General features: G+C 35.2%; 1 protein-coding gene across 1 annotated transcript in view; it reads right to left on the reverse strand.

Moving 5' to 3' along the window:
• The window catches only part of LOC107723993 (copine-8-like), a 78,093-nt gene that overhangs the window by 24,068 nt on the left and 43,071 nt on the right, over nt 1-10,954 (reverse strand). Inside the window, exons 6-12 of the mRNA XM_016532756.1 lie at nt 8,209-8,226; nt 6,153-6,272; nt 2,749-2,852; nt 2,333-2,437; nt 1,063-1,104; nt 899-974; nt 143-196 (exon numbers count right to left, since the gene is read on the reverse strand). Of these exons, the coding sequence (XP_016388242.1) occupies nt 143-196; nt 899-974; nt 1,063-1,104; nt 2,333-2,437; nt 2,749-2,852; nt 6,153-6,272; nt 8,209-8,226 (519 nt within the window). The remainder of the gene's footprint in view (nt 1-142; nt 197-898; nt 975-1,062; nt 1,105-2,332; nt 2,438-2,748; nt 2,853-6,152; nt 6,273-8,208; nt 8,227-10,954) is intronic.

Raw genomic sequence — 10,954 nt, forward strand, 5'->3', positions numbered from 1 at the left:
ATGAAGATATAATGTAGGACCTTCTATAAGAAGTCTTACCAATAAGGATGTTTGTTTGTTAGAAAAAACATGTATTGCTTTCTTTTGTTCTTCTTTTTTTTCCATTAATAAAACTGGAGGATCTAGTTAAAAATTCACTCACGGTTCCTGAGTTTAGATATTTCTTCTTTTTTTTCTTTTTCTTGGGGTTCAGCACCTGCAGAAATACAGCAATGTCAGACACAGAATGTTGCTGAATCTCTGTGGTTGAATCTCAAATGGTGATCTGTATATATATATATATATATATATATTTTTTTTTTTTTTTTCTGATTGTGTCAAAAAACTAGATTGTCAGAAGCTCTTGGTGGAGATGAACGTTTGACTACATGGGCTAGACCTCCCGCTGTTATCTAAGGTTCTTGTGCCGTGGCCGGTTTTAAGTGTTCTTGTCTCTTATGGGTTTGATTTATGCTTCAGTGATGTGGAAGTCATACAAAAGATGAGATTTCACAGGGATGGGCTACAAAATGTCACAGTAAGGCCAGAAACATAATTTACACAAGAACATAAATGCAGACACAGTTCCCAAAAGAGTTATATGTATATGAGTACATTTAATATCATATTAAATGAGATATGTAAATGTTCATGTAGCTAACTAAAACATTTAAACATTTAGTTTAAAACTACAGGTTTTAATTATGAAAACTAATTGACCAAAAGATTTTCCAGTGCTACATATAAAATCATAAGTACCTTCAATACTTTTAGTTACTTCCCAGCACTGTTCCTTAGGCCTCAACTACATTTACTAATGTAAATGTCTGCATTAAAGCTAGGATATTTCTAAAAGACATTTATGATATTTTAGGCAGACGTGTGGGAAAAATACATGAGGAAAATGAGAGTGGCTCACCTCCCACACAGTAAACTGAGAGTGGCCTTTAGAGAGCTCCCTGTAGCTGGTGCTGAACTCGCCGATGTAGTCATGACTGAAAACACACACACACACACACAGTCTCATGCCTTATCTTGATGCATCTTATCTTCAGTATAACAAAATGATTGTTTCTTTCTTACCCTCCATCTCTGTCCCAGTCATACACCTCGATTTTTATTGCTCTTCAAAAAAAGAAAAGAAAGCTCAGTCATTAAAAGCATGTATTATATAGGTCACTCTATTTTATGTCAAGTAATTTTTTTATTTAAGATTAAGTACATTTCTTTAAAGATTTTAAACATTCTATCAGACAAATAATGTCTTCAAGTTTTGATAAATTATACCATCTCAAGCTGAATTAATATATTTTGTGTGTGTGTGTGTGTGTGTGCTTTCAGATTGGAAACAGGCTTGACAATTTTACAATTAAATTAGACATTTTAAGCTTGTGGTCAAGGTCACAACACTAGTTGTTTATTATTAACAGAACATCTATTTTGCTATTATGAATTGTTTACTAAACAAAATCTTTGTAACAGGGTTGACATTTTAAGATCATTGCCAACTGGCAAGCATAAAAACAATAAGGTAAAGTAATTAAAAAGATGCTGAATTCATCTGAAATGAATGTTTTACATTTAATGTTTATTATTTTAATTTTTTAGTTTATTATTTTAATAAGAGGATTGTAACAGGGTTGACACATAAATAGGGTGACCATATGCCCTCTTTTTCCTGGACACGTCCTGGCCAGGATTTCTATATTGCCTAAAATATCCAGGTTTTGGCTTTGATTTGAAGCGGCACTGCACAGACAGATCGGTGTATGACATCAAAGTACCGTGAGAGCAATTCGAAAGCATAAAGAGCGTATGGTATCTATAGTTCTCATGGTACTTTGGTGTCATACACCAATCGGACTGCCGATCATTTTAAACTAACAAATTAAGAAATTGGTAAGAAATCAGTAATCAAAAATATTTTTAAAAAATGCTGTTCTTTTGAATTTTAGAACCAAATCAGCATATTAGAATGATTTCTGAAGGATCATGTGACTTGAGTAATGATGCTGAAAATTCAGCTTTATATCACAAGAATAAATTACATTTTACTATATATTAAAATAGAAAACAGTTATTTTAAATTGTAATAATATTTCACAATATTACTGTTTTTAGTCTATTTTTGCTTAAATAAGTTTCTTTAAAAAAATAATTATGCTAAAAATTAAAAAATCTTACCGACTCCAAACTTTTGAAAAGTAGTGTATGTGTGTGTGTGTATATATATATATATATATATAATTGTGTATATTTATATTTGTTTTATATGCTAATTCACACCTCATTCCCACCAAGTCAATATCCTGTTCAGTGTCTTTGAAGCTCAGAGGTCTAATATTTGACCCACCTGTCATAGTCCCCGTTACACAGTGCTCTGACTGGGATCTTGAAGGCCTGCCATACAGGGTCCAGCGTGTTTTTAACCACCTCCGTCTTATGACAGATGGTAAATCTGAAAAACAGGACACATCAAAGAGAAGGAACCACAACATGGGAGGTGAGAATCAGTCAGTGTGAAATGGGGTCTTAAATAGGTCACATCACACATGCATCATTTACTGCAAGTCAAAATGTGTCATAGAATACCAAGACCAGATTCGAAGACAAGACATTGAATGAGACATCCAATTTCAATCTCAAACATGACCACATTATTAGACTTAAAACATCAAATGTAGCATTCAAATACATCTGATATATGTACTGATATAAAGAAAAAGAAAAATAATCTCTCATTCTATTGGAAGAAAAATACAAACTTACGTTCCATCTTCATTGCTACGGTAAAAGACCAAGAAAGGGTCTGACTTTCCAAAGAAATCTTTCTTGTCCAGTTTGTTGCCACAAAACTGCATCAATACTGACTCCTGATTAAAAAAAGCACATAAGTGCAGACTGTATGATAATGTTCAGTAAAAATGTATGAAGAGAAAAGAGGAGAACAGAAGAGACAAAAAGAGATAAGAAGACAATGAGAGAATGTCACACATGAAAAGATGAGATGAGACAAGAAGAGAAGAAACTAGACAAGAAGAAATAAGGAAGAGAGACAAGAAATGAAAAAGGAAGAGACTGGATGAAATAAGATATGAGACAAAGAAAAAAGAAGAGACACTAACAGACAAGAATAAACAGACAAAAATAGACTTGAGAAGAAATGAGACAAGATGAGGGGACATGAGACAATGGTAGATGTGAAGAGAATAAATGAGACAAGAAGAGACAAGACAAATAAAACAAGAAAAGAAGACAAGACAAAAACATTAGATGAGAGGAAACAAGGCAGGAAGAGAAGACATGAGACAACACAAAACGTGAAGAAAATAAATGAGACAAGAAGAGGCAAAAAAGACTAGATATGAGAAGAAATGTGGCAGGAAAAGAAGACATGAGACAATGCAAGACATGAAGATAAGAGAATAAATGAGACAAGAAGAGACAGGACAAATAAGAAGATGAGACAAAAAAGGGTAGATGAGAAGAAGCGAGTCAAGAATAGAAGACATGATTCAAGACATGAAGGGGAAAGAATAAATGAGACGAGACAAATGAGACCAGAAAAGAAGACAAGAAAGAAATACTAGATTAGAAGGAATGAGACAGGAAGAGAAGACATGAGACAAGATGTAAAGAGAATAAATGAGACAAGACAAATGAGACAAGAAAACAAGACGAGGCAAAAAAAAACTAGATGAGAAGAAATAAGACAGGAAGAGAAGACATGAGACAAGATAAGAAGAGAATAAATGAGACAAGAAGAGACAAAAAGACTAGATATTATAAGAAATGAGGCAAGAAAAGAAGACATGAGACAGTGCAAGACATGAAGATAAGAGAATAAATGAGACAAGAAGAGACAAGACTAATGAGACAATAAAGAAGACGAGACAAAAAAGGCTAGAGAAGAAACAAGACAGGAAGAGAAGAAATGAGACAAGACGTAAAGAGAATAAATGAGACGAGAAGGGACAAGACAAATGAGACAAGAAAACAAGAGGAGACAAAAAAGTCTAGATGAGAAGAAACGAGACAGGAAGAGAAGATATGAGACACAACGTGAAGGGGAGAGAATAAATGAGACGAGACAAATGAGACCACAAAAGAAGACAAGAAAGAAATACTAGATTAGAAGAAATGAGACAGGAAGAGAAGACACGAGACAAGACGCAAATAGAATAAATGAGACAAGACAAATGAGACAAGAAAACAAGACGAGACAAAAAAACTAGATGAGAAGAAATGAAACAGGAAGAGAAGACATGAGACGTGAGGGGGAGAGAATAAATGAGACGAGACAAATGAGACCACAAAAGAAGACAAGAAAGAAATACTAGATTAGACGAAATGAGACAGGAAGAGGAGTCATGAGACAAGACGTGAAGAGAATAAATGAGACAAGACAAATGAGACAAGAAAACAAGACGAGACAAAAAAACTAGATGAGAAGAAATGAAACAGGAAGAGAAGACATGAGACAATATGTGAAGAGAATAAATGCGACAAGAAGAGACAAAAAAGACTAGATATGAGAAGAAATGAGGCAGTAAAAGAAGACATGAGACAGCGCAAGACATGAAGAGAATAAATAAGACAAGACAAATGAGACAATAAAGAAGACGAGACAAAAAAGGCTAGATGAGAAGAAATGAGACCGCAAGAGAAGACATGAGACGTGAGGGGGAGAGAATAAATGAGACGAGACAAATGAGACCACAAAAGAAGACAAGAAAGAAATACTAGATTAGACGAAATGAGACAGGAAGAGGAGTCATGAGACAAGACGTGAAGAGAATAAATGAGACAAGACAAATGAGACAAGAAAACAAGACGAGGCAAAAAAAAACCTAGATGAGAAGAAATGAGACAGGCAAAAAAAAACTAGATGAGAAGAAATAAGACAGGAAGAGAAGACGTGAGACAAGACAAGAAGAGAATAAATGAGACAAGAAGAGACAAAAAGACTAGATATTATAAGAAATGAGGCAAGAAAAGAAGACATGAGACAGTGCAAGACATGAAGATAAGAGAATAAATGAGACAAGAAGAGACAGGACAAATAAGAAGATGAGACAAAAAAGGGTAGATGAGAAGAAGCGAGTCAAGAATAGAAGACATGATTCAAGACATGAAGGGGAAAGAATAAATGAGACGAGACAAATGAGACCAGAAAAGAAGACAAGAAAGAAATACTAGATTAGAAGGAATGAGACAGGAAGAGAAGACATGAGACAAGATGTAAAGAGAATAAATGAGACAAGACAAATGAGACAAGAAAACAAGAGGAGACAAAAAAGTCTAGATGAGAAGAAACGAGACAGGAAGAGAAGATATGAGACACAACGTGAAGGGGAGAGAATAAATGAGACGAGACAAATGAGACCACAAAAGAAGACAAGAAAGAAATACTAGATTAGAAGAAATGAGACAGGAAGAGAAGACACGAGACAAGACGCAAATAGAATAAATGAGACAAGACAAATGAGACAAGAAAACAAGACGAGACAAAAAAACTAGATGAGAAGAAATGAAACAGGAAGAGAAGACATGAGACAATATGTGAAGAGAATAAATGCGACAAGAAGAGACAAAAAAGACTAGATATGAGAAGAAATGAGGCAGTAAAAGAAGACATGAGACAGCGCAAGACATGAAGAGAATAAATAAGACAAGACAAATGAGACAATAAAGAAGACGAGACAAAAAAGGCTAGATGAGAAGAAATGAGACCGCAAGAGAAGACATGAGACGTGAGGGGGAGAGAATAAATGAGACGAGACAAATGAGACCACAAAAGAAGACAAGAAAGAAATACTAGATTAGACGAAATGAGACAGGAAGAGGAGTCATGAGACAAGACGTGAAGAGAATAAATGAGACAAGACAAATGAGACAAGAAAACAAGATGAGGCAAAAAAAAACCTAGATGAGAAGAAATGAGACAGGAAGAGAAGACATTAGACAGCACAAAACGTGAAGAGAATAAATGAGACAAGAAGAGACAAGACAATGAGAAAAGAAAAAAAACAATGGATCATACAACAAGAGACAAAACAACATTACACATGGAGAGGAGAGAAGAGAAGAGAGGAGAAGATATGAGATAAAAAGGGACAAGAAAAGATAAGGAGAGATTAGGAGAGAAGATAAGTCAAAATCAGATGACGTACCCTGCAATTTCCAAGTTCTTCAGCTTTCACGATAATAGTTCCACAGTTCTTGCCAGGAATGCCTCTAAAGTCAGAAGGAACCTTGTGTATTACTGAAGAAGGGACTGATCCTGTACAGAACTTTGCTTTGGAGGAGCATGCTTGTTAAAGGAGTAATTAGTAAATATGCTGAATATGCTGACACTGATCCCGTTTAAGTGAACTAAACAACAGAACTCTGCTTTGGAGGAAAGTGCTTGTTAAAAGAGTAATTAGTACATATGCTGACCATGTTAAGCAAATGCATATGTTCAGCCCGTGCTGTGTGAATGAGTGAACATTAATAAGTGATTGTCCCCTTTCAACAGTTATGAATGCATGTATCTGTGCTGCATAAATAAATGAGTGTTTGTAGAAGCAGACAGGCGAATGCATGAGTGTTTGCTGTGCTCTTATATAAGACTACACTCAAGAAGCCCAAGCCGGAATTGAATTTAAATTGTATGGACCCAATAGACCCAATACCTGCGCAAGTGCCTGACAAAGATGAACGATGAAAGATTTTGAAGATGATTTGATGAGAGAGATGAGAGAAGCCTTACTTATGCGCTGCCTTGAGTGCTTGTTTCAATTCCGCTAAGTAGTTGTGGGTTATGTTATAGAGGTTAGAGAAGCAGATCCCTGCTAACTGAAGACATGTCTTTAATCTGCTCTGGATCTACACATGTCCTCTGAGGCACTCTCCTAAATTAACCTGAAATGTTCAGGTGTCTACCAGGAATTAGAGAGAGAGTCAGTGTAGCTCAAAGCTACAAGCTAATCATATTTAAAAGCAGTTCAAACTTCAATCAAGCTACTCTTTTAATTAACCTGATATCACATGTGTGGCATCAAGACGTTAAGATAGCAAATATTATAACATTATATAACTTTTATATATGTCTAAGTTTGTTAACTTGAATAGAGACAGAAAATTGTAAATGCACAACTATCAAAAGGTTCTACTTCGTTCCTCCTGGAACTGTTACTTATTTAGGAATGTTACTTATTTACCTATAGTCCAGGTGATATGTGAAAATAATGTTCACGTTTTCATAAAAGCATGAAACTTGGTACATTGTATAGTTTGCGGCTCTAAACATTTTCAGAAATGGAGGCATCGCAAAAACACCTCGTGGTTGCCATGGCGACCATTTTACTTTCCGCCATAACCAAATTATGTATTTTGTGGCATAGCTCTTGAATCAAACATGATAATACAGGAAAGGTGATGTCTACCCCTATGTTTCGATGGTCAAGGATTACAATGATACCATATACAAAAAACATAAACTGTTCAGGTGAAGAGTTAATGGTGAAATCAGCAATGTGAGAAGGAAATCACAGTATCTAAGCATCAAAGTATCACAGCATTTGCAAAAGTCCATATTATGGTTATTAATTTTTTCTTTCTTTGATAATTAACTAATATTTTATTCAATAATACATTAAAAGATTGTTTTCAAGAATACTATCATATATGTCAGAGACATAAAAAAATATCTCAGGTAAGTGTATTTTTCCTTGCCTCTCAGGCAGTCAGGTAGGCGGTAGTGTGTTTCCAATACATTCATGTTCTCTCTCAACAACACTCTAACATCACATGCAGATGGCATCGCAATCAGGGTGAACAGTTAACTAAATTTGCAATCACTCTCTGGGGCCAGGGTTGTCTATTATGTTGTTTACGAGGTGGAAGCCAGAGTCCTGCATGCGGGCGGGTACATGCAGGTGAATCGCTAATATTTGATGTAACGGGTGGAATAATATTTATGTGTAGGGTGTGATGTGGGTGCGGGCCGGACGGTGACAAGCACGCACAGGTTGCGGGTCCAATAACCAAGACTATAACAATGGATCATACAACAAGAGACAAAACAACATTACACATGGAGAGGAGAGAAGAGAAGAGAGGAGAAGATATGAGATAAAAAGGGACAAGAAAAGATAAGGAGAGATTAGGAGAGAAGATAAGTCAAAATCAGATGACGTACCCTGCAATTTCCAAGTTCTTCAGCTTTCACGATAATAGTTCCACAGTTCTTGCCAGGAATGCCTCTAAAGTCAGAAGGAACCTTGTGTATTACTGAAGAAGCCCAGACAATATTGTTCTTGATAACTACCACTTCAGGAACACACAACAGAACAATTCTACAAAAGGTTCAAATCCTACAAAGCGATGTCCTTTACACTTAACCTTACCTTACACCAGAAGGACTGATCCTGTTTTAAGTGTACAGAACTTTGCTTTGGAGGAGCATGCTTGTTAAAGGAGTAATTAGTAAATATGCTGACTGTGTTAAGCAAATGCATTTGTTCATCCCATGCTGTGTGAATGAGTGAACATTAATAAGTGACTGTTCCCTTTCAGCTGTTATGAATGCATGTATCTGTACTGCATAAATAAATGAGTGTTTGTAGAAGCAGACAGGCGAATGCATGAGTGTTTGCTGTGCTCTTATATAAGACTACACTCAAGAAGCCCAAGCCGGAATTGAATTTAAATTGTATGGACCCAATACTTCAGCATCCTGCGCAAGTGCCTGACAAAGATGAACGATGAAAGATTTTGAAGATGATTTGATGAGAGAACAAACTTCTGGCTTACTTATGCGCTGCCTTGAGTGCCTGTTTCAATTCCACTAAGTAGTTGTGGGTTATGTTATAGAGGTTAGAGAAGCAGATCCCTGCTAACTGAAGACATGTCTTTAATCTGCTCTGGATCTACACATGTCCTCTGAGGCACTCTCCTAAATTAACCTGAAATGTGCAGCTGTCTACCAGGAATTACTTACAATGAAAAATAAAGAGATGGAGAGAGAGAGAGAGAGTATCACCAGTGTAGTTCATATCATCATATTTAAAAGCAGTTCAAACTTCAATCAAGCTACTTTTTTAATTAACCTGATATCACACGTGTGGCATGGAGACATTCCCTGTCAGCAGGGACATTGCAAATATTACACCATTATAATGTCATAATATTATATCACTTTTTTATATCAAGTTTGTTAACTTAGAATAAGCATTGAAAACTGTAAATGCACAACTAGTAAAAGGTTCTACTATGGCTAGTGCCTATTGACCTGCCTTTCAGGAAATTGGTACTGGATGAAAGTTACTTTATTACCTAATTAATATTCATGCAATCTCCACACACACACACACACACACACACACACACACACACAATGCTTAAAAGATGATGTGCTCTTTTACAAATTTCACTCACATTTACGCATACTTACTGGGTGAATATGCTATATGCCACAAGCTAACATAATTACATTGAACACATTAAAACTATTTACGGGGGAATTTCTACATTTGAAACTACCTACGAAGACATAAATCTTTATTATTTAAAAATGTGTAATATTAATAATTTTAAAAAAATAAAAGCGATTAAAAAAACATTATTATTGTTGAAGTTCAACTGGGTCACGCTAAGTGGCACAAAAATAACACACTTCACCTTTAAGTTATGGTGTTGTTATTTTACTCCCCAATAATGTTCTTAAAGGGAAAGTTCACCCAAAAATAAAAATGTTTGTCATCTTTGTTGTTCCAAATCCGTTAGATATTGGTTAATCTTCGAAAACACAAATTAGCTTCTGTTTAGCATATTTGAAGCGCTCGATGTATGTGTGCTGTTCACAGTTTATATTGCGTGTGAATAAAAGCCTAAATGAAAGACTTTAAAGGGGTCATATGATGCGATTTCAAGTTTTCCTTTCTCTTTGGAGTGTTACTTTTACTATGTCTTTTGGTGGAAACTTTTGGAATGGACTTTTACTGGATAAATAGAAATCTCTCAGGATTCATTAAAAATATTTTCACTTGTGTTTCGAAGATTGATTTGAAACAGCATGAGGCTGAGTAAATGAGTAAATGATTCAATTTTGGGGTGAACTACCCCTTTAACTGCTTGAGAATTACTCCTGCATTGGTTTATATCAACACAGCGATGTGCCACTGGAAATGTGTCTCTGTCAGGAATGGACACATGATCAAAAATTAAATAAATTCATATGAATTTCCATGAGCGATTCAGTGTAGTGCTTTCACTGTAAATGCTTCTAAATGTATTCATTTGCAACTGCAGTACAGGACTAAATGAATGTTCAGAGAGGTCTGAGTGAATGAACGAGTGCAGGCAGCTCTGGTTATATAACACTCATCATGCCATATTACCACACACACAAACATACAACATCCATACACACATTATATACAAGCAAACATGACCGTTTGTATATGGGCAGTTGACATACAGACACAGGCATGAACATCAAGATTTTAAAATGGTAAAATGTACATATTTGCATAAGGGAAAATATATTTACATGCATTCGCCATCACTAGTTAATTTTAAATAGTCTTGCGATGTGACAAATTACTGTAAGTCAAATATTCCATGCAGTCTCTCACAAAATGGTCCATGAAAAAAGCATAATAATTATAATACAATTTGAAATATGCTGTTTTTATTTTAATACTATTCAGCTATTTCGACAGTCAGTTTCACTCAAGTAAGTGAAGCTTATTTAATGCTCATTAATGCTGAAAATCTCTATTTTGTGGAGGCATCACCGTAGGACTGATTAAATGAACATGAAATTATTTCAACTACACGTTACAAGTTTAATTAATAGTAAGGGATAAAACTCTCCCTTATCCTGATTAACATTTTTAAGGATCCCCAAGAGATGGCTTCATTAGTTTACTGCACCATAAACTTTGTCATTTAGAAAATGTTGTAGTAAATTTGAATACATTTGTAA

This window comes from Sinocyclocheilus rhinocerous, unplaced genomic scaffold, assembly GCF_001515625.1.
Source record: "Sinocyclocheilus rhinocerous isolate Xijiao unplaced genomic scaffold, SAMN03320098_v1.1 scaffold63, whole genome shotgun sequence".
NCBI classification, from domain to species: Eukaryota; Metazoa; Chordata; class Actinopteri; order Cypriniformes; family Cyprinidae; genus Sinocyclocheilus; species Sinocyclocheilus rhinocerous.